Here is a 24,363-nt window from a genome sequence, read left to right on the forward strand (position 1 = left end):
TGCATGGATGGGCAGGGAGTTTTTTGCCCAGAACAGAACCATACCGCCAATCCAAACTGTATGCTAACTGCCAGTCATCTTTGACGATAGTGATCCTGACAGAAATCATTCTGCTTTTATAATCCAGTCAGAATGAGTCATTTTACCTGATTAGTACTTGTTCACACTCTCCCATGTGCTGATGATATGATTAGTGAAATTATGTTAGATGGTCATTTTGTGCCATGGCCAAAAAACAGTGAAATTTGGGTTTTGTTCATGTTTTTTTAGCCAATGAAACTTTTTGCAATTATTTAAAATTCATCTGATCACTCTGCACAATATTCTAGAAACAATGTGAATCAACACCACAACAACTGAAGCAGCAAACTTTGCGAAACACAAAATTTAAGTTACTGCCAGTACTTTTGGCCACAGCTGTACAGTGGACATGTCTACAGGGTTTGACTCAGAACCAGGCAGAACTGAGCTTCTTTAGCACACTAGAGGCAAAGCAGTTGAAAGTGCCATAACCGCCAAAGCCCTTGAGCAAGATGGCAAGACCTGCAGAAATATTTATCAGTGACAGCCACATTCACAGTTTAAACGTTGAATATGGCACTTCAAATATAGTAAACAGAAGCTCAGTCGTGAATGCTTGACTTGAGAACGATCTTCCAGAAGCTCAAACGTGCTTGCTTGAAGCACACAGCACACTTACCATATTTGATGTGCTCTATGTGTGTGTTGAATAGTTTTTAAATAAAAGCCTAAATTAAATCTAAATTAAAGTCATCTGTTAATATAAAGTGATTGTCTTTTCAGAAGTCTTGAATTCAAATGGATTTAGAGTAATCTGTCATCAGAAGTGACTGTGTCAAAATAATGTCCATATGTCAGAAATCAGATCATGTCGTTAGCTAACAAGTTGTGAACATAATGATTACAATATATAGAAATTTTGACAGTTCTGTATGTTTATTCAGGGTTGGCATCATCTGAAGTCCTCACAGGGGTTGGGGGTCATCTCTTCACAGGTGTTGGGTCATCTGAAATCTTTGTAAGAGGCTGGATCCAAACTGGAGCTGGCATACTTTCTACTGGCGTACTCTCTAGCTAATTATTTTCCATTTGCTTTTCTGTTTCTACCGCAGGATGCCCAGAATGCATAAACGCTCTACCTCTTTTTGTGGACTTAGATATCCTAAGTACTACCAAAAGTCTGGACTTTTGTGAGATTAAGAGCATGATGGATTGTAGGGTGATAAAAGAAATACGCAGGAGCTGAACCCTTTGGGGCCTTATAAGTCAGTAGCAATATTTTGTAATCGATATGGAACTTAATAGGTAACCAGTGTAGAGATGATGGTAACACTTTTGTATGCGGAACAATTCTAACTTTTAACTATAGTTGCTTATTAGCTTGCATTTCGGCTGTTTATTAGTAATATATTAATGCCTTATTCTCCATGACCATATTCTTCATCCCTTAAACCTACCCAATAGCTAAACTTAAACGCTACAACAACTACCTTACTAACTGTTAATAAGCAGTAAATATAGAGTTTACATGTGGCAAAAGTCGTAGTTAATAGTGAATATGTGTTCCCCATGCCAAAGTGTTATGGAGATGATAAAATTGGGGTTATATGATCATATTTTCTTAACCTGGTGAGAACTCCATGAGGTGCATTTTGGACAAACTGTAGCTTGTTTATTGAGGATGCAGGATAACCAGCTAGTAATGTATTACAGTAAACCAGTCTAGAGGTCATGAATGCATGAACTAGCTTGATTTTCAAAAGACAAGTTTATGTCTAATAACACACCCAGGTCTTTAACTGTTAACTGAAAGATTGCTATCAAATAGTACACCCAGGTTCCTAACTGACGACGAAGATTTGACAGAGCAGCTATCAAGTGTTAGACATTATTCTAGGTTATTATGTGCAGAATTTTTTTTTTTTTTTTGGTACAATAATTCTAACCTCTGTTTTTCAGAATTTAATAATAGGAAATTACTAGTCATCCAATTTTTTATATCGACTATTCATTCTGTTAGTTTTGTAAATTGGTATGTTTCGTCAGGCCACAAAGTAATATAGAGCATCATCAGAGTATCATCAGTGTAACAGTGAAAACTAATGTCATATTTTCTAATGATATCCCTTAAGGGTAGCATGTACAGGGTGAAAAGCAACGGTCTTAGTACTAAGCCTTGCATTACTCCACATTGAACTTGATATGATAACACTTCATTTACTGCTACAAATTGATAATGGTCAGATAAGTACGATTTGAACTATGCCAATGCAATTCCACTAATGGCAAAACAATTTTCGAGTCTATTCGAGTGATTGCAGTGGTTCAACCTTATTGTTATGAAGCGACGAGAATAATTTTTATGTGCCAAAAAAACAAAATAGCGACTTAGATATTCAACAATATCTAGTGATGGGCGATTTCAAAACACTGCTTCATGAAGCTTCGAAGCTTTACGAATCTTTTGTTTCGAATCAGTGGTTCATGAAGCAGTGTTTTGAAATCGCCCATCACTAGATATTGTTGAATAAAGTCAGTTTTTTGTTGTTGTTGTTGTTGTTGTTTTTCAATAAATATTGAATTGGGGTTGATATGAATGTATCTTTGAAGGGAACTGTCTTCAAAAAAGTTTTGATGGCTTTTCCTCTTATCTCCGTAAAAGTAGTCACCTATTTATCGACGCAGCGCTGCATTGTGTACAGAGGTAACCATGGAAACGCTATATCACTGCTGTTCCATAAGCGCCACCTACTGTCAGAGAGTGAATTTTCATTTTCATGCAGTCCGTCAGCTGATTGTGTTTTCTGCAAGTGTCTTATGTAGCATAATTTCACAAAGCTAAAGTCAGACCATGCTGTTTTTGCTGTTAATCTTGAAATTACACAATAATTTAAATTAAAAACAACTGCTCATGCTCATGTGCATAACATCTTTGTTGGAATTGTGATAAAAATGCAGTGTTTGCCTCTAATATCAAAGAGCTGCACATATTTTTTGAACAAATAAACAACAAATAAATTTGCTTTAAAAAAAAATCTGCAACCAGTATCAGAATCGGCCAATTTGCTTCTAAAAAAATTGGAATTGGCTACGAAAAATCAAAATAGGTGCATCACTAATAAAAAAAAAAAAATTAAATAAAGCATATAAAAATGTAATCGTTTTTTCGCTGTAAAAACAAATGCAGTTTTAATGAGCAGTGTAATAGTTTTCTTGCAAATTAATTTGTTGTTTATATGGTTAATATTAATGCAACTATCTAAAGAAAAATTCTATGCAACTATGCAAAAACTGTTTTTTTTTTTTCGCACATGGTTATTTTTTTCCAGTCCGGCCCTCAAACTAAAATGAGTTTGACACCCCTGATTGAGACAGATGCATAAAATATATGTACAACCCCAGCATTCAAACCTACCCTCCTTCAAGTACTTTAAATCACAGCAATGAAGGAATTAATGGATTACACCCAAGCCATTTTGTGACACCACCTCAGTGGCGGTGCTTGTGCAGGCTGCTCGCTGGCTCTCAGATTAAATTTATGTTTTAGGGCTGAGCCACATTAAATCTCCCCCATACTCTGTTCCTCATGGACAGACATGCAGATAATGGATGGCTAGAGAAGCTGATCCAGTGAGAGACTCACAAACAAATACACAAATACTGTATGTCCAAAGAACAGGCCTGACAGAGTGCTCATGTATTGTGTGCTGGCCTAAAAACATTCTGATGTGCTAACCAGAACATGCAACATGGCCAAATTTAATGGATTACATGGTGTTTAGCCCATAATGCTTTGCATTAGAGAGATTGAGCTCTAAAAATTCAGACTTTTTACTTTTAGAGCATGGATAAAGATACCCCCATATTCCCCACCTTCAGCCCCTGAGCTGATATTACAATTACCGCACTTTGGGAAACTGAAGGTGAGTTTTTAACAGGAGGAGTTGAGTGAGTTTTAGAGGGGAGGGCTAGATGGATCACCCAAAAACTAGGGCACTTAGATAACAGCTGGCAAACATCGGAAGCTGTGCTCAAAGAGCAAGGGGAAAGAATGCTGAGGAGTGGAGAGAATGTGTGGAAAAACAAAAAAGGATTTGACAGGCAGCTGCGGGACCCTAGGGAGCCAAGATGGAAGAGCTGTAGTATCTGATCCAGCTCCCCAATGGTTCCCTGCAACTTTTCCTGTCTGCCTGCAGAACGGGACTGGAACGCCTGTCAAAAAGGATTCACCAAAGCAGAGATGAACATTTGTACTTTTGAAGACAAAACCATCATGTAGGCAGTTTGGTTTAGAAAACCAAAATATGCAAAGAGAATATTGTTAAGTGATTTAAGTGCATTATGTATTATTTTGTGAATGATGTGGCTATATCAAGCGTTAAGCCCTAGGATTTTTATCTGTTTAGTAAATATGGAGATTTTAGTTATGTTTTATTGAACTTAAGACGCAACGCTTGGTAACGGCACATATGAGTTCTTCAGGCAGAGCAGAGCTGTTTTACATTAGCGCTTCATTCATTTGGGCTTCTTAATATTTCCATCAAAATCTATGGATCAGCACTCTAATATTTACACAAATTATGATCATTCATTGTATTTCTGGACATTGAACAAACCCAAAAGTAAGCAGCTTACATTGTAAAGCACAGCCATGATGACAAATATTATTTACATTCAACAAATATTATAAAATAAAATATTTATTTTACTAATATTATTTTCTAACATAATGATTTGTTGTCCAATTTGTTACAATTTTGCACAAAAGTTCACTTGCATTACTTGGTACGAAGTGCTATTAACATTCATTGTATTGCAATTTTAGCGGCACAACTGGAAAAAAAAAAAATTATTGGAGCTATAAATTTTGTGCAATATAGCTGAGGCTTTGAAAAGTTTATAGCGCTTTATAGGATACATATTGTTTTAAAGCAGCTTTGCAGTGATAAACAGGAAAATAATGATTCAGTGATGCAAACAGAGTTCAACTCGGCTGTAAAGCAGCTGTAAAAAGAAAAAAGTGTCATTTTTCAGTTGAAGTCAGTTCAGTGTAGATTCAGTTCCATAAGATCATATTAAATTATCATATTATAGGGTTAGTTCACCCAAAAATGAAAATAATATCATTTATTACTCACCCTCATGCCGTTCCACACTCGTAAGACCTTCGTTTATCTTCGGAACACAAATTAAGATATTTTTGTTGAAATCCGATGGCTCAGTGAGGCCTACATAGCCAGCAATGACATTTCCTCTCTCAAGATCCATAAAGGTACTAAAAACATATTTAAATCAGTTCATGTGAGTACAGTGGTTCAATATTAATATTATAAAGTGACGAGAATATTTTTGGTGCACCAAAAAAAACAAAATAACGACTTATATAGTGATGGCCGATTTCAAAACACTGCTTCAGGAAGATTTGGAGCGTTATGAATCAGAGTGTCAGGAGAAGCCTCCTTACACATCAGGAGATGACACAGCGCCAATCAAGATTGAACTAGATTGAACATGATTCAGACGAAAGCCACACAGAGGCGTTCCCCATAATCCCGTTATTGGACGCAGCGCGAGTTCCCTCGAAAGGGAACCAGGAATGCGTTGTGGTCCCAGTTATGCTTGGTACTTAAGCAGAATATTAAGGTGCTGATAGACTGAACATTTGTGCACAAGAATAATGTGGCTGAAAATTTGCTATTCATCGCTGAACTTATGAACAGATGGTCAGCACTCTTTACTGAGCGATAAGTAAGTCTTTGTGATGTAATGTCAGCTACGATGTATTAAAGTTATTTTTGTTTTGTTTTGGCGCACAAAAAGTATTCTCATCACTTCATAACCTTAAGGTTGAACCACTGTAGTCATGTTGACTATTTTAACAATGTTTTTACTACTTATCTGGACACTGAATGTGGTCATTCCGTTGCTTTCAATGGAGGATAAAAAAAAAAAACTCTCGGATTTCATGTGTGCAAAGGCCTTTACTGTAGTCACTTTAGTGCCTATACTATAGTGACTTTCAATAAATACTGGTCCAAAGCAAGTTTTTTTTGTTTCCTGAAATGTTCCATGTACCTCCTAACCAGTGTTGGGTAAGTTACTTCAAAAAAGTAATTAATTACTAATTACTAATTACATCTTCAATGTTGTATTTAAAATACTTTTCTAATTACTTTGTCTGAAAAGTAATTTAATTACTCAATAAGTAACTTACTAATTACTTCTTAAAATCCCTATAAACCTTGACCGGATAGACAATAGAAAGGAAACTCTTTTAATAATTTAAACCAAACATGGAATAGTTTAGCCTTTTATAGCTTTTTAAAACATTTTAACTTTATTAAAACATATACTATAATACTTTTCTTTACTTTATAATACTCACTTTTTTTAGTAACAAATAAGGATGTTACTATACCAAAAATCTAGTAGTCGGTACTGATACCACCAAAAGTGCACAATACTCGATACCAAAGTCGATACCGCGGTAAAAATATATAAAAATACAAATAAAACAATGCTATATTTTTTTTCCAGGTAGGTCTAATAGTAGTAAGTAAAAATACCTCAGAAATTGAATAATCAAATATAAAATAACTCTGCATAGTCATAACTGTATAAATTAAATATAGATTCATCTTTATTAAAGCTTTTCTTTTGTTGTTTGATTATCATTTATAATACAGACAGCCAATAGTAGACAGTAGCATGTTTTAAAAGCTGTTGTCACTAAGACCTAATGGACGGAGACAATATGCTGTTACACATGCTGTTTACATTCACATAACCAACGCGAATATACGCCAAGACGGGCATTTTGACATAACTGTGTGTGTATTTGAACGTTTATGTGTAATAAATCGCGAAAAATTGACACTCGCGAGAGGCGGCTATGCGCTTTGATTGTGAGCGCGCCGACTGAAGACCGTCTCTCAGAGAGCGCGCGCAGTTTTTTCTCTCTAGGACATAGCTTACATTTTACCGTAATGTTCTTGCCTACCTGTGTCAAAAAGTGAAGTAATTGGAATATTTAAATTCTGCAAAACAGCCACTCACTTCTTCCGACATCTTCAGACAGCGACTACGCAGCCAACTGGTGCGCTCAACTGCACTACAGCTAACGATTTTAAAGAGGCAGCGTTCACTTTTACCTTTAGACGACAAATTTTATATTTTAAATTCAATATTGATTTAAACAAAACTGTTGAACTAATTTACAGTAAGTAACGCAAGTACATTATAAGTAACTGCAATAAAATTACCTAAAAATGAACAGTAATCCCTTACTTTACTTTTTCAGTGGATAAGTGGGTCAAAATCACTATAAAGTGCCTTTGAGACTTCACAATTTCCAAAATAAAAAGTTGAAATTTTCCATTTAACTTCATATTTGTTGTATTAAGGAGACCTTAGGCTGTTAGAAATGCATGTTGGTCAAGCTTCAGCACTTTTTGTAAATTAACTGTAAGCAGACAATGTACGAGCAACCCACAAAATATGTCCACCCTGTCATGGACAAAGTCAAAGTAGTTTAAATACATTTTCATTGCATAGTGATTTTAAAATGTAGATTTTCAGTAAGATACTTGGTCCCTTTCTCAACAATAAATTTTAGTTAATCAGAAAAGTCTTTTGATAATAATGAAACTGCTGAAAAATATTTGTATCCCTATAAAATATGCAATACTTGCAATTTCTTTTCTAAATAACGTCTAACAACAAAGATATCTGGTCAAACTTTCAAACAATATTAACTGGCCCTCTTTTCTTTATAAAGAAATCACCCAAAAGGTTTTGCTAACTTGTTAAAATAATTTGCTAATTTTCATAAAAGATGAAGATGACAGGGTGGACAATGACAGGGTGGACAAAAATATGACAGGGTGGACAACAAGATGACAGGGTGGACAAAGACTTTAATGGGTGAATAAACAGGAATATCAGAGAAACAACAGGAAAAAGAAGAAACCCTTAAGCAATATATGATATTCTAAGTATTAAACTAAAACTGCTCACTTGATTCGTTTAAAACCGTGGCTTCATTCATGATGAATCACCGCTTTGTGTTGCTCAGAGATGCACAACAGTTCTGCTGTGGCTTTGTTTGGAACTATTTTTGATAGCAAAATAGAACAAAAACAGACAATATTGATGATATTGTGTTTATTAACTTGTTTATTTTACTTTTGTATAAAATGAGTATCACATTTTCAAAGCGAGCAGATATTCAGGAAAACAGCACTTTTTCTCGTGTGATTGCTTAACTATATCATATGATATAAATATAAGACAAAAACCCATTTGGGGCATTTTTTTAATCCTCATATCTTGAATTTTAGGCACATTCTAACTACATTCTAACAGGCTTCATCACACAGTGAGTCGTTGTCATACATCATCTTCCATCACTGAAACTGCATGCCATGTAAGATGGCGTACATGTCTGGGCCGGGGCAGGGTGCACTAAATGCGTTAATTTCAACGTGTTATTTTTTCCATAATTAATCGCACCAAATGAACATGTTAAATCGACAGCCCTAGTGAAAACATTATCAGAATGTGGCAAAAACTATGCACATGTCCACCCTGTCATGTACCATGTCCACCCTGTCATGGAAGGCTTGATGACAGGGTGGACAATGACAGGGTGGACATTTTTGGCAAAATTTAGCATTTAATGAACACATGGTGTACCTTCAGTTAGCAAAGTGATTCGTTGTTGAAGCTGACAGTGTACTGTTTAAAATATATATTTTAAATTTCTGAAAATTTTTTATATTAATATTTTACTGACAGGGTGGACATGCTAAGCTTGACAACATCCAACTACAAACACAATATGATGAAAATAAGGAAATATAAGTGTAGATACTCAGTGTACTTGCAGCAGATGTTTTAACCTTCACTGAAGAAAGACCAAATGGGGGTGGGGATGTCACTGACTACATCAGGTGGTTTCTTAAAGGGGCGTTTACTCCAAAATGACAGGGTGGACAGCAATTTCAGGGACACGTGTAAAATGCTTAATATTATTATGAAAATGGAATATAAATGATCAAAATTTCTTGTTTTATCAGATAACTTGTTGAGGACAATAAGAACATTCAAAAAGTTTTTGAATGTTATGTCATTTATTCACTTTTTACTCTCACTGAAGTTAGCTGAGCAGTGTCTGGGACATGCCAAAACCCCATACATCCAATCAAAGAAAATGGTCTAAAATGCGAAAAAAAAAAAAAAAAAAAAACATTTCAAGAGATTTATCAAAGTACTTGTATGTGTGAAAATGTTTGGCCATTTATAATAAAACCACAGAATTTCGTTATTTTGCATTATATTCATGATGACTGAGCGATTCTGATGAGGACACCAAAAGGCACTTTATAGTGATATTGACCCAAGTAATTTAATTACAGTAACGCATTACTTAGACCTAACACTGCTCCTAACGCCCCCTTTATTAAATGTTTTACATGTAAGTAAATGTAATGCAATGCAGTTATATATTATAGAGCTTTTTATATTTTAATAGAGCACCCCTCCTAAAAAAAAAACCTTTTCCACCATGTATCTCATAACTGACTATAGTATCAGTGCCTTTTATAGATGGCTAGAAGCTCAGGAGTCCCCTGTTAAAGCAAGAACATGTAAATGTGTCTCAGAAAAACAATAAGAAACACAAAGAGATGGATAAGAGAGAACTTTAAACAGAAACTTTAAACAGTGTTTTATTTTAGATAAATATGTACGCTAACTAGTCCATAAAAAAAGTAATTCTAAATGCATATGCATAAGTTATAAATTAATACATTTAATATTGTTGTAGTGTACGGATAACAAAATAATATGAACTCAAATCAATATTTCTTGTTTATGTATTTATGTGTTGTAAGCAGATTCTTGTAATCTTCAATCTTGCAATAAGCAGAATATAATCACAGTGTGATACAAGTCCCCGATCTTGCTCAACCTGTCTTTTGCTATATTTATGGGCTGACTGAATTGTACATCCCTTATCCGTTGATGCAACATTATGTTATTCAATAATACATCTTTAAAATCAATTATAAACAGAACACAACTGTTGATGAGAGTAATTCTCAATTATGTAAAAATATCTTATCAGTAACACACTGCACAAGTAAATTAAAGCCTGATAACTGTGCCTTCACAGGTGTAGCAGCATCTCAGTAAGCCAGTGAAAGAATCAATGACATCATTCAGCACTTTTTTGCTCCACAACAACACCACAGGAACAGACGTTTTGTTGTTCCGCTATATTGAATTTAATTTGTCGAAAAGTGCTTGGTACAGCGAAACATCTTTTATTTATTTGCTTGGTAAAGCCCCTTTCAAATGAACCACTGAACCTGAGAATAGCCTGCCAGACTATCCTTCCTTTTCACTCACTGTAATATTCATTTTTATGAGGATCTATTGAAGGTGCTCATACAAAACCCCCAAAAAGGAACAATACTAATCTGTGTTTTTCACTTTGATTGTCATCAGTACTTCAGGGCTATATCAATGGGCCATTGTGCTGCCTGGTGCTGCATCATTTTTATAGGTACTATTTCTATTTATCTAAACCAAGGGTTTTACATCATCTATAAAACTCTAACAAAACAACAAAACCAACTTTCAGCAGTAAAAGATAGGCCAGCCACTTTTTAAAAAAAAAAAAAATGTAATGGCATCTTCTACAAGATGAATAAAACAAGTACTTTTTGTCAAAAGCATACACAACTCTTAAAGGAAGTATAAGAAGGACAAGGAACTCTTTCTGTATCTCTTGCTGCGTTCACATCATTTCATAATTACTATAATTATGAGATGACAACTCGTGGCTGTCACAGTCTGTCTTGATTTTTGGTTTAGGACTCTGATGTTATGCTTATGCTTTAGATGTTATGAGTTTCATTAGTCACCAATTTGTTACCATAGTTACTGATTATGTTGAGCACCTTTTTCTTGTTATGTCCCGTTTTAGGTACTGTCTTTATATGTGAAGTTGTCATGTTGTTTCATCACCATTTGGATTCCTTTTTTTTGTTTTTGTTGTTAATAAAGTCTGGGGATGCAAAGATCCACATATCCTGTCTTGTCTACCTGCTACATGAGAGAATACTGAACTCTCCAAAATGGATCTAGCAGCAGCCTTTAACCACCCCAAGGACCAGCTACTCTCCCTCCAACAAAATGCCATGGAAAAGTATGTAGAGAAATTCCTGGAGGTCAGCCACCGAGTGCCCTGGAATGAGAGCAATTTGAAGGTGTGTTTTTGGAGTGGGTTGGACAATTCCATCTTCAGACTGATGCTGGTGGAGAAACCACCTGTTTGTTGGCCCAATACCTGGACTATGCCCTGTGGCAGTGTGCTTCCTTCCTCACAGTGGGACAGGTGGAAGAGGATATAATCACCAGCCCAGGAGCAGCAGAACCCTCCCAAGCATCTCCAGTCCCAAGTCCAGTGGTCACAAGTCCGGTAGTTCCAAGTCCATTGGTCTCAAATCTGGTGGTCCATTGTCTTCCTGTCACGTCCACAGAGGCCACACCCCTGTCACGGAGACCATCCCAAGCTCCTTCATCGCAGCCAAGGAGGCCGTCCATCTCCCCTTCATTCCAGTCCAAAGGACCATCCGCGGAATTCCTCAGTCCTCATTCATGACCCAAGGGTCACACCCTAGTCCAGCTCCACCAGCTCCACCATAGAAGTCTCTTGCTCTGCCAGCGCCTCCCTCTCAGCTGGCCCTGCAGAGTTCCCTAGCTCTGCTGGCAGTCCAGGGACTCCCAGCTCTGCTGGCTCTCCAGTGGCTCTCTGGCACCGTTCTTGCTCCCTGCTCTACTGCTCTACTGGCAACTCCTTGGTTCCCTGGTCTGCCCTCCAGAGGCTCTCAGTTGTGCTGGCACATAAGTGGCTCTCTGCTCCACCTTGCCCCCACCCTCACTCCGTCTGCTCTATTTACACTGCATACTTCATCTGTTCTGCCCTGGTTTCCTTGGTCTGCAGACGTACCCATGGTTTATAGTTTTCTGTCGATAGGTATCTAAACAGTTGCTCACCTAATAAAACATATTAAAGCATCTTTGGTGTTTCCATGGTTTCTACAGAAGCAAAACTGGAAATCGTGAGTAACGCAGAAATGACATCACTGACAGGCGATGCAATGATACGGGCCGTTACACTGGTTAAAATTGCTGATTTCTCTGGATTTAAACATTGATGGAAACATTTGGGATAATGTAAGTACACAATTCAACAAAATGTATAACATTTTTCTAGTGGTTTTTGGATATTTTAATCCAAAAATCTTACATATTGTGCTTTTGAGCAATTTATTACCATATACATATAATTTCACTTAATTGTTTTTTTATCAACTAATTATTTGTGCAAAAGGTAAAAACTAGAGCCAGCATGATATAAATTTGCTCTCGTTCTCTCAAGCATTCATCTTGCCAGTCCTCTCCATGTTGGAAACTGGGCTTCGACAGGTGTAAATCAGTTGTATACTGTAAACCATAGTGCATTGTAAACAAATCAAAAAATGTAAGTTCGCTTGAAATTGAAACACCACTACGAAATAGCAGACAAGCAAAATAGCCACCCAAAATGTTTTACCCTTTTTATCATATGCCAATTGAAAATCATCACGTTTACTTACTTATCACAGTAATAACACACAAATGGTGAGGGACAAGTTGCAGTTTAATTAGGCTTGGGGGTTTGTAACAGTAACCTAATAATGATGGCTGCATTAGCAAACACCACTTAATGATTGTTTCCAAACATGTTTAGTAAACACTGCGCCATCTGCCATTGGTCTGTCAAATCAATAACCCGCCCAAACTCATGCCATTTGTTGAGCTACTGTTACTATGCTAGTCAGGATACTCAAACAAATAGAACAATGTTTTGTTCACACCACTGAGTCACAGAGTTTGCACTCTTCAGAAAGTCAACCTTCTTACAGCTGTCTCTGCATATTGAACTGGGAAAGGAAAATGTATCTTAATATTCTTTAAATTACATACAACAGCTTTAAAACAGAGTGAGACAGATTTAATAATTCCAGACAGAACACAACCTGTTTGGTGGGCTGGTGACACAGTATGAGCTCTGTCCTGCCTATTTTGGAGGTGTTAATTAAACACTGTCTGCCTCTGGGACGTCATTGTCCACTACCTCGTTGGCCCCTCTGCCATAAATATATCCAGGGGCCCAAGGTCCCTTAGGCATCTCATCAAACAGAATGCCCTCCAAACACTCATAAATTCTGTCCCCTTCACTTCTTACATAGACACCCCTCACCCCACCCCTCACACACATTTCAGATTTATAGAGGCTTCAGGTTTACAGTCAACTTGCCTTCACACTAAATAAATGGCAGTGTTCTGCCAGGAGTAATAACCAGTATGCTGATGCGCAAGGAGGGGGAGATGTCTTCGCTCTCTCCATCAGTCTCAGAGCACAGCTTTAATATTACCTGCATGCTTCCAGTCCCGGGATGAGTGCTTTTACACACACACACAAGACATTCTGTTTTAGTGGAGTGTTAGACCTTGCCTTAATACAAAATGGCATAACTTTACGGTCCACTGTACACATAGCAATAAATATGGGTTATTTATTGTAAAAGAGCACTTGCACTTCCAGATGTTAGACAATATCTAGAGACCTGGTTCAATGCCTAAGATTTTATTTCTCGAGGACAGAAATGCTGTAAAAGTATGTTGAAGGTGTCTGAGAATGGCACTGCAGAAGGGTCATTTCTATAAGTAAGCAATAAGGTACCAAAGGCTGTGCTGTATCGTGAATAAGTCACGGCTGAAGGGGTTGCAGGCACTCAGCTTCGTGTTTTGCCTGCAACCCCTTCAGCCGTGACTTATTCACGATACAGCACTATAGCCTCGAGTACCTTATTGCTTTTATAAAACAGTTACCACACAATACAAATGTTAAAGCCAAAAATATGTATCAATGCAACTTTCATGAAGTAAACTTTCACTAAATCCTTCCTTCCGCTGGAAAAATAGTCCCTGACCGTGAACAGCAACAAAAGTTACATTATTACGCCATTAGATGGTGGCAAAGATTGTCTTATGAGTGTGTCAGTCAGTAGCGAAGACTTTTACATTGAAAAGACTGAATTGTTGTGAACATGGAACAAGACGCAACTGACAAATGCTTTGACTAGCGCTGTCAGTCACAGGAAAACCCCTTAACTGTTAAAAGGACAAGATAATACATCTGACATTTTAACAGATTTTTTACTATGAACATTGGACTGACCTGAAGGAAAATGCTAAATCTGAATGCAGGTAATAAATTCGCTCACTCGATCTTTTTCTCACAATACTCTTCTACATAATACAGTAAGCTTCAATGAACAATATCAATTGAGAACATACAGTTTACGTTGCTAAGAGTGGTTGCTAAGGGTGTTGTGTAGTGATACACAAAACCGTTGGGTGAAGCGGTCAGAGCCGTGTTTTATCGTGAATAAAACACAGCTATTGACCAATCAGGATCAGGGACAGTTTTATAAACCACTGTAAGAGCAATGTGAGATTGCTTCAGACTGGCATTAAAGATGGGGTAAGTATTTTTCAAAAACGTTGATATTTGAATTCAACCCAAACAAACCCACCCCTTTCTTCATTGCTCCGCCTCCAAAACTCACCCTCCAATCCTAACCACCCTGCTCCGAGTCAGTCTGAAACCCTGGCCCGTTCGCTGCTGGCAGGCGAGGCGAGTGCACTAACAATGACGCTAAACACCGCATTCTCTAGCAGCTGTCAGTGCGCTGCAGTTTACCTGCACAACTCTCACTAGCGAGCCTCTGTTACACACGCAATGCGAGAGTGGATGTTTGTTTATCACAGCTGATGCGCAACAAAATAACGCTTCACGAAAAATAAAGCGCAGATGATGAACGAATGACAAGGAAGCACAAAAATGAACGTACAGTACACAAAAGTAAATACAAACAAGAGTTAGTCGCCAACAGCACAGCAGCTCCAGACAATCACTGACACTCAAACCCAGTGTTACTCACATGTGAAGCGGAATCAAAGCAGCCTCTGTGTCTGTTTTCAGGCCTTCTTTCGTTCTTCTGTTGAACACAAAAGACTTCCATAGTAAGAAAAAAAAATACTATGGAAGTCAATGGGCGGCATCAACTGTCTAGTTACCAACATTCTTTAAAAAATCTTCTTTTGTGTTCAACAGAAGAAAGAAACTCATACAGGTTTGGAACAACACGAAGGTGAGACAATGACAGAATTTTCATTTCAGGGTGAAACAACCTACGGTTCACTCTATAGGTGCTGCGCAGAGATGTTTTCCTCATAGTAACTAAATATAGTGTGTAGTTTACTGACCAGTCAACATCTAGGACCATAAATATCCATTTTGTAATATGGTATGGAACATAACACTTTATGATTCCCTCATAGCAATAACATTTGATTGTCTTGTATTTATTAGAACTGCATGCCTAAATATTGTAAAAAATCAGGCATGCCAAATAAACTATACACTGCTAGTATTCTGTCTGTCTGCTTGACTAGTTTCACAATCTAAAGAGATTAAAGACTTTGTTCTGCAGTTCAACAAGGACACAAGTGCCACCTAGTGACAAGAAATAAAACGTGAATCCATTGGGTTTTCAGTTAGATTAATATTGTTGTCACACAAAGTATTATTTATACTACGCTATTGGTTTTGTATTACACACATTTAGGTAAGATTAGTCAGCACCAGTGTGGCTTATCTTGTTAAAAAATATGACAGATAAAGTGCAGGACAGGACTACAGTTAAAAAAAACAACCCTTAAGCAGTTTCAGGTCTTCCAAACTGTCAGCTAAAATGTTCATTTTAGTATTTCATCTGGAAAAGCTCTTTTTTTTTTTGTCACACCTTTTCTACTTATAGTCTAAGTGCCAGACTGTTCGACCAGGGAGCTACTTGACATTCACAGAAACATTCAGTCTAGACTGAAAATCTGCATGTAAATGACAAAAAATGAATATAGCTGTTTGCGAGTGTGACCCGTGTGAAGTATTACAGCGTTTAAGGTGTTATAGTTTTGATTTCCAAACACATATTCCAAACTGAATTTAGTTAAGGGAAAAGTGAGAAAAGAAACATTCAGTTAATATAACATAAGTCACTCTAGATTCTATGCAGGTATTTACATTGTCATTTTAATTTGGCATGTTTATACATTCAGAGATTTACAGCTTATTTAAGAAAAAGCATCAGTAAATAATGTCACCATCACTTTTACAGAACACTTATGATGACCATCAAATAGGTATTCAAAACAAACAAAAAAAAACCTTTTTAAGAACATCTGCATTTTGTCATTTTATGGTTTTCAGTGAGTATAAATACTACAATGTCAACAAACGATACCAGATTGTAAAACATGCCTGTATGTGTGTGTACGCATGACAAAAAACAGAACCTGATGGATGGTTAAAACATTACAAAAGAGTAAAACACTCTTGTAATGGTGGACAGTACTAAGAGGGTTCATAATTTAAATATTTAGCTGGAAGCCACAGTACTAGATACGCACTGAGATCACAAAATGTGAAATTACAGACATCCTGTCTTTACTCTCCCAGTGATTTCTGATCCAAAAGGGGCAGAAAAGCCAATGATTTCAGTGGAAAAACATAAAGGAATGAAAAAAAGAATGAGGCTTTTAAGGATTTTGATAAAACTCTCATTGATTCCTATTATTCTCCTTATAATGAAGCCAGTTCTTGTGTCAGTTGCTCTTTCTCTTTCTGGAGTTTGATGATACTTTGTTTATTCTGTTCCAGTCGATCTTCCAGCCACTGCAGCAGCGGGCCGCTTATGGCCGACATCTGACTGCACAGGTTTTTAGTGAACACTGAGAAGCACACATACATACAAATTACAAAAGCACAACTGTTAAAATGATATTAAACTCTTCACATTTATGAAAATAAATATGGTTAGTCCCACACAATACCCACAAATAATTTTATAATAATGATTTTCAATAGACTTTTATTGAATCTTTTATTGAAAAAATATTTTGCATGAACTGATTGATCTATGCCAGTGGTTCCCAAATTTTTTAATGTTTTTTTTTACCTTTATAAAGGCAAAGATTTTCTAAACCTATTAAATGCATGTCATGTTTTATGTCAAATTAAAATTCCATTAATAAAATAAATAAAGCAATAAATTAAACTATATCAAATCATTTCAATCAAATGAAATCAGTATCGACAAAAGCCATCTTTGCTCTGCAGGGGCACAAGCTGCATATAGATGTATTTACACTGTTTAATGCTGCTCAGAGGTGGCATGAATGCAGTTACAATGGCATATTTAATATTATAAGAATGTTTTAAATAAAAAATGTTCAATAGAGAAATATGAAATGATGGTAAAAACAAAGTGATACTTTTAAATATTAGACTAAAACTACCAGCAGGTGGCGGCAAGTCACTGTCTTAAAGGTGCAATAGGTGATTCTCTTCAGAAACATTTTTTGTTATTCTGGTTGAAAGTCTCCTCATATCCTGATAGCACTATATTAAATGGTCTAAATGTATTTTTATAAATATATGTGGAAGGCGTAGGACCATAAAATGTTCATCTAATCATTATATTCAGTCCAAATGAAATAATAATACGACGTCCTACCTGCCTGTCAACATATGTTTTTACATAACCTCACACACCCTGGTTGCGCAGACATCATACGTCATCAGCGCGTTTCATGCTATGCAGTGTTTATGTAGACAGACGTCAGTCGCGGAGCACCACAAACTAACAGCAACCGCCTTTTACAGTTCCTACCAAATCAAAACAACATGTTTATGCTGCGTTCACTCCATAATTACCAAAATTAAGAGATGGCAATCCGTGATGATCTAACCAGAGCTGTTCACGTCCTCAGACTCAAATTATACGTTTCCATGTCAACAGTATCAACACCGAAACAAATCTGCAGCAGTCAGGTTCAAGCTCTCCAAGTTGTTTACGTTCTTTATTATTGTAATTTATGTGCTTTGAGACATGAGGTAGTTTAACGCCGTCTCTTGTGATGCTTTGCCAAGTGCAGCTGTGTGTGTGTGTGCCTTTATGTGTTTTGGAGGAGGTGAGGCTTTGGAGACGCTCTGAAGGAAGGGTGGGATGTTATGATTTGAAAGCTAGCTCGCTGTTGCTAGCTTTATAAACAAAATGTCCTATTGCATCTTTAATGAGTGAGTCATCGAGTCATTCATTCGTTCATTCATTCATTCAGTAACAAAGCAAGTGGCTGAATTTATGAATGGGTCATTGAATCATTGACTCTCCCGATTCGTTCAGAGCCGCAGATTCGTTCACTAGCGAAACACCTCTGTGTGTTGGAGACACACAACAGTTCTGCTAAGGATTCTGTTGGAACTATTATTTTGATTCAAAATAGAGCAAACAACACTGACAATACTGTTTAAAATGTACATCACTTAATAATATTTGTTTGTTGAACTGTTGTATAAAATAATGTCACATTTGCAATCTTGTGGATAATCGGGAAAAATTGCATTCTTGCTCGTATAATATATTATAAACATTAGAAACAGGAAGTTTCTAATGTTTTTATGTTTTTTGTATAGAAAAGAGTGTGAGTCTAAAATCAATCTCTATGCACAGTCTATGTCTATATTTGTTCTTCATGCTATGAAGTACAGACACCCCACCTTTACAAAGGTATACTGTCGAGACCAGCAGTAATGTCGTGCTATTTGCTAAGGCAGCATACTCTGCATCATATGCTCGCTGCTTGTGTGGATGCAGTCAGTTTTGACCGCAAAAGATGAGGTAATTTGATTGGATGTCATGTTTTTGACCTTTTTACGGCACTACCATTTTCCTGTTTTTGCATTAGAGGTGGCATTTTGCCTGTTAGAAATGCATGCTCGGTTTTAATGTTATTTTAAGGTGGGGCAGAATTAATGAATAGCAAAACTCAGCATTTTGCACTTCACCTCACGTACAGTTTGGGAACCACTGATCTATGCAATTTGCATATGCAATGTGTTTGATCTTTCATATAGCTACATATTTAACAACCTACAGCTGCTTCACACTAAAAAGATATTGTCACACGTTCATTTTTGTGCAAAGATGACAAAAAATGAGAAAAGAAGTGTCATGATTACGACAAACCAGCTGATTTTATTTACCCAAAATGTCATTATAAAACCTAAACTCACCTAAAACTTTAACAGTATTAAATTGTAGATGTGCAAGCACTGCTGTTTCCTTCATGAAATGCAAACTAGATTTTATAATTGAATTACCTGATCCATTATGTATCTTTGTAACTGGATCCAGATGAGTTAAACTGAAAAAAAAAAAGGAAATTGGGTTAAATATATACAGAATATATTGCATGAGGTCCTAAGCAACCATTTACTATGTAAAATAATCTACCTACAAGGAAATATAGCCATGAAAATTTCTATAAATAAATTAAATTAATATGAAACGAGGAAATGGATAACTCTGGTAATGGCCTGTACCTGTGAATCCTTCTGTATGTATCCTGTTCTTCTTGACAAAGGATTCTGGGCAGTTCCACGGCAGACTCCAGACATACTTTTCCAATAGCTTCATGTGGGACTACATGGATTGGGATCTCAATCCGCTCATACCTTGTCATAAGAGAGGAATGTCATTTCTATATGTATGAGCAAAAACACTAAAAAAGGCTCAATAGCTCTGACTTGGCTTTACCAAGTCTGTGAAAATGTTAAAGGGATAGTTCAACCAAAAATGAAAATTATCCCATTATTTACTCACCCACAAGCCATCCTAGGTGTATATGACTATCTTCTTTCAGACGAACACAATCAGAGTTATATTAAAACACATCCTGGCTCTTCCAAGCTTTATAATGGTAATGAATGGTGCCATTTTTAAACCCCAAAAAAGTGCATCCATCCATCATAAAAGCAATACAACGGCTCCACGGGGTTAATAAAGGCCTTTTGAAGCGAAGCGATGGGTTTTTGTGAGAAAAATATCCATAATTATAACTTTATAGACTATAATCACTGGCTTCCGGTAAAGTCCGTCCGAGCATTGATGAGAGAGACGACGATGTTGGGCAACAAACTCAAGCTCCTCTTCTCTCATATCGAAATCCTCAGACATTTCCATTTAAAAATCCATGTTTTAGACTTCTAATTTGTGACCGTTTTTTTGTTTTGCTCTATTCACTGCGCTTCAACATTCGTCAATATGTTATGCGTCAGGGTCAGAGGTCAACTCTTCTGCCGGAACTAGGCTCGTGTACGGTCGGAAGCCAGCGATTATAGTTTATAAAGTTATAATTATGAATATTTTTCTTACAAAAACTCATCATTTCGCTTCAGAAGACCTTTATTAACCCCCTGGAGCTGTATGGATTACTTTTATGATGGATGGATGCACTTTTTTGGACTTCAAAATCAGGAGTGCCATTCACTCCCATTATAAAGCTTGGAAGAACCAGGATATTTTTAATATAACTCTGATTGTGTTTGGCTGAAAGAAGAAAGTCATATAAACCTAGGATGGCTTGAGGGTGAGAAAATCATGGGATCATTTTCATTTTTGGCTGAACTAACCCTTGAAACAATTAATGAAATATTTAGAGTCCAGATAAATAAAACATACACTACAAGTCTAAATACACTATAAGTTAAAATTATAGCTATTCATGATGTATAGATTTGAGTCGCAAAACTAAAACTGTAAAACATTTATTTATTTATTTATTTTTTAATGCTTTTTTTTTTTTTTTTTTAAATAAAAAGCAGTTTATTTACTCTGAGCCTTTCTGGGCCTGTACTGACTGGAAACAGGTATACAGAACTCTGCCAGTCTACAGGAGAAACAAAAAGAGCAGTCATGGGTATTAAGAAAAAAAAAACCTTTCAGAACGTCTTGTTTTCTGTCAAGATGGTGTGTTTAACATACCTTTGTGTTTTTATCTTCTATAAAGCATGAGAAGATGAGTCCAACAAAGCCCTGATCCATCATCTGATACATTGCTTGAGTCCTAACATCTGTATAGTGCAAAGATCAAATACATAAAGGGAATATAATAATGCATTTTTACATGCATTAATAAACAAAAATAATATAAAACAAATAAATCAAATATAAAGATGACACTAACCGACATGTGATGGCCACACAGTGATGTGTGGATGAGAGTGGTACCAGCCCACAACCCTCATGGGACGTCCAGTCATCTCAGCCAACCTGTGCCTCATATTAAGAAAATATGCTAAAATGGGACCTGGTGAGGATTACACTTTATGATAAATTTCAATGAGAAGTTATACAGTATAGTGCTTAAAGGGAGAGTTCATAAAAAAAAAAATGAAAATTCTGATATCATTTACTCAAACTCCAGTTTTTCCAAATCTGTATTTCTTTCTTCTGCTGAACACGAAAGATGATATTTTGAAGATTATGATTAACTAAACAGTTGATGGACCCCATTGACTTTCATAATATGGAAAAAAAAAAATACTGGGGTCCCATCAACTGTTTGGTTACCGACATTCTTCAAAATATCTTCTTTTGTGCTCAGCAGAAGAAAGAAATTCATGATATTAATATATTACCAGCATATCAATTTGAGTGAAGAGTTTATTGAAGCGTGTACATGAATTTCAGAAGATCAATGACAAAACCTCATGATCTGTGTTATTCAGGATGATCTGTAAGTGATCCAAAAATATCTTGTGATATTGGATGTCACAAATTTGCTTGACTGTTGACCAAGAAATAGTGCAGAATATTTCTTACTCATTTTACATCATATTGTTTCTTTGTTTTAAATTGTTTCAAAATCCACCATAGCACGTCCCTAAAAAATAGAGTATTTGTTGTTGTTAGTGCACTGTTTATGTATTGCAGAATGGAGCAAAACAAAAAACAGCCCTATATATAACACAAACAACCTTACACAGGCATAATGTATATATTATATGTATGTTTAGTATGTGAAAGGATATCTCGGCTTCAGTGGACGCTGCTGACAGTTGCTCTGGTGAAATCTCCACTCTGTCTTTCCTCTTGTCTGATCGACGCAGAATAATGACAGAATGAATGTGTACTATACGGTTTGTGTCCACCTGATGGAGAAAAGTCATTTACACAGTTACAGAGTTTCGTAAACACACCTGTTGCGGTTGAAGCACATCTATACAAAACAATACATCATAAACAACACTAGATATTCAAACCTCGCCAATGCAGAGCCCCATTACTTCCTCCTTCTCTGTACTCAGAGCATGATTCATACATACTAGAAATGCGTCTGACTCTAAATGTACCGCGTTCACTGCCATGATAGGTAATACAATATAACAGTTAATGTTTTGGTCTGATTTATTTGCTTGTTTATCACTGTCCAACACTTCCACATCCGTAAAGCGCATGCGCTACATTCAATTCCTTCCGACAGGAAACTGGATAGAAGATCACATGGCAGTCAGTTTACATACAGTAACCGAGAATGCCTGTATGGCAAGCCGATGAAGTTTTCATATCAACATGATGATAATTCTTGAAATCAGTAATGGAATTTCTACTAGTAACAAACACAAATAGTCTACATAATCTCTCGCAGAATTCTTGATATCAATAACTATTTCATTTATAAACAAATAGATTCTACTTCATTCAGCTTTAGAAAAACGTACTTGAATAGAGATATTTTAAGTGATTTATACAATCAAAAAAGCTTCATCTTTTTAATTATTCTTCTAATACAGTGTTCAAGTTGAATTGGATTAATTATTCATAAAGATACTGGTATATAATTCCAAATGCTACTTAAAAAGTTGATGTCAATGAACTTTGTTGTCAATCTTTCACAGACTCTCTTAATGTGTTGTCTTCTTATTTAGAAACATAGTTCGTTTAATTTGGAATAATAAAAATGCTAAATATCAGATTAAATCAATCTTCTATGACAATTGGGTTAAACAAAATTATATGTTTGTTGTTATCACAATTGATAAATGATGAAGGCTATGTAGCTATACAGCATTAGCATTGTATTTAGCACAATACCACCAGGATTTTTAAGACTATTGCAAGGCAACAACGGTTAAAAATATGAAAATAAAATTGTGTCACATTAAAATAAAATTGTTATATAAAATATATCAAATATACAGAAACAGATAATAATAGTTTTTTTAGGCATTTGACTCATTGTCCTTCGATCACTTTTCATAATAAACACTACTGGAATAACCATTTTGAAAACAACATCAAAGTTAGTGATCTTATAAAATTGATATTTCTGAATCCTGTGCATTCAGTAACATTATACAGAAAATATTTAACATCGTTTTTTTTGTTTTTGTTTTTGTTTTTGTTTTGTTTTTGGATTCAAGCATGTATTTGATATGCTAAATGAGATTAAATTAACACAGGCTAACAATAGATATTATTTTTACTGTGTGAAAAATGACATAGACAAGAAACATGTCGACTTTCAAGCCAGCCATTAGGACATCTATGAGAACTTAAATTCCATATTTGGATATGCATACCCTCATTATCTTTATTTTTAAGTAATATATATATATATATATATATATATATATATCAAGATTTGAAATTATTTGTTTTAGTCTTTTTGAGTGGAACTTTTTACAAACCGGAAAGGCCACCCATAATCTAAAACACAGTAGGCTCGTGGAAAAAAAGGTTTTCCAGCCGGAAGAAATTTACAGTTGCAAAGTCAGCAGCATGTCGGTGACGTCGTTGTTTATGTGTTCACAATAAGTGTTTGACAGATTTAACTGGAATTATTCCTCGAAACTAGAGCTTGGTTGTTTCATATCCTAAAATACGATGTCACAGAAAGATCCTTGTCAAAAACAGGCTTGTGCCATACAGAAATGTTTACAAGGTAGCTTTATGGAGTCAATGTGAAGTTAACCTTGCCATGCATTAATATTGCAGGCAGTTGATTTGATGCGGTTTAATCATTTTGTGACTTTTGTATTTTTAACAGCCAACAAGTACATTGAAAGTCGTTGTGAGGATGTGATTCGAGCCATGAGGAAGTGTTGTGAAGTCCATACAGGAGGAAACTCCGTCTGCTGCTCTGGATTTGCCAAGGAACACGAATCCAAAGACACAAAGACATAAATTCAACAGAAGGCTGTACAGTACTTGTGTATATTTGCTGCAAGAGATCAGTGGAGACTTTCAAGGACATGTGAAATAAAATACATATTTATGAAAGGCTATGTAATTGACCTGTCTCTAATATACTCTTACAATC

General features: G+C 36.0%; 2 protein-coding genes and 1 long non-coding RNA gene across 3 annotated transcripts in view; 2 read left to right on the plus strand and 1 right to left on the minus strand.

The window, feature by feature from the left end:
• LOC127504122 (uncharacterized) overlaps positions 1 to 24,363 on the plus strand; it is a 1,137,365-nt gene that overhangs the window by 931,902 nt on the left and 181,100 nt on the right. The gene's annotated exons all lie outside the window — the stretch shown is intronic.
• Positions 16,205 to 22,529, minus strand: brcc3 (BRCA1/BRCA2-containing complex, subunit 3). Its single transcript, XM_051878549.1, has 8 exons — positions 22,304 to 22,529; positions 22,072 to 22,192; positions 21,226 to 21,312; positions 21,024 to 21,112; positions 20,873 to 20,928; positions 19,583 to 19,714; positions 19,361 to 19,404; positions 16,205 to 16,929 (listed from the first exon to the last, which is right to left on the minus strand). Exons 1-8 carry the CDS (start codon positions 22,496 to 22,498, stop codon positions 16,781 to 16,783), a joined length of 873 nt encoding a protein of 290 aa, XP_051734509.1. The 5' UTR covers positions 22,499 to 22,529; the 3' UTR covers positions 16,205 to 16,780.
• Positions 23,798 to 24,328, plus strand: cmc4 (C-x(9)-C motif containing 4 homolog (S. cerevisiae)). Its single transcript, XM_051878561.1, has 2 exons — positions 23,798 to 23,985; positions 24,091 to 24,328. The coding sequence occupies exons 1-2, from the start codon at positions 23,928 to 23,930 to the stop codon at positions 24,225 to 24,227; spliced, it is 195 nt and encodes a 64-aa protein (XP_051734521.1). The 5' UTR covers positions 23,798 to 23,927; the 3' UTR covers positions 24,228 to 24,328.

This window comes from Ctenopharyngodon idella, chromosome 21, assembly GCF_019924925.1.
Source record: "Ctenopharyngodon idella isolate HZGC_01 chromosome 21, HZGC01, whole genome shotgun sequence".
In the NCBI taxonomy this organism is placed as follows: Eukaryota; Metazoa; Chordata; class Actinopteri; order Cypriniformes; family Xenocyprididae; genus Ctenopharyngodon; species Ctenopharyngodon idella.

What these genes read in the sequence shown, in the direction of transcription:
- cmc4 (XM_051878561.1), top strand. Translation starts at nt 23,928, where the DNA reads ATGTCACAGAAAGATCCTTGTCAAAAACAGGCTTGTGCCATACAGAAA. An exon ending in CATACAGAAATGTTTACAAG is followed by an intron (nt 23,986 to 24,090) that starts GTAGCTTTATGG and finishes TATTTTTAACAG; the next exon opens with CCAACAAGTACATTGAAAGT.
- brcc3 (XM_051878549.1), bottom strand. Translation starts at nt 22,498, where the DNA reads ATGCGCTTTACGGATGTGGAAGTGTTGGACAGTGATAAACAAGCAAAT. An exon ending in TGGGGCTCTGCATTGGCGAG is followed by an intron (nt 22,193 to 22,303) that starts GTTTGAATATCT and finishes TTTCTCCATCAG; the next exon opens with GTGGACACAAACCGTATAGT. An exon ending in CAGGCCCAGAAAGGCTCAGA is followed by an intron (nt 19,715 to 20,872) that starts GTAAATAAACTG and finishes TCTTATGACAAG; the next exon opens with GTATGAGCGGATTGAGATCC.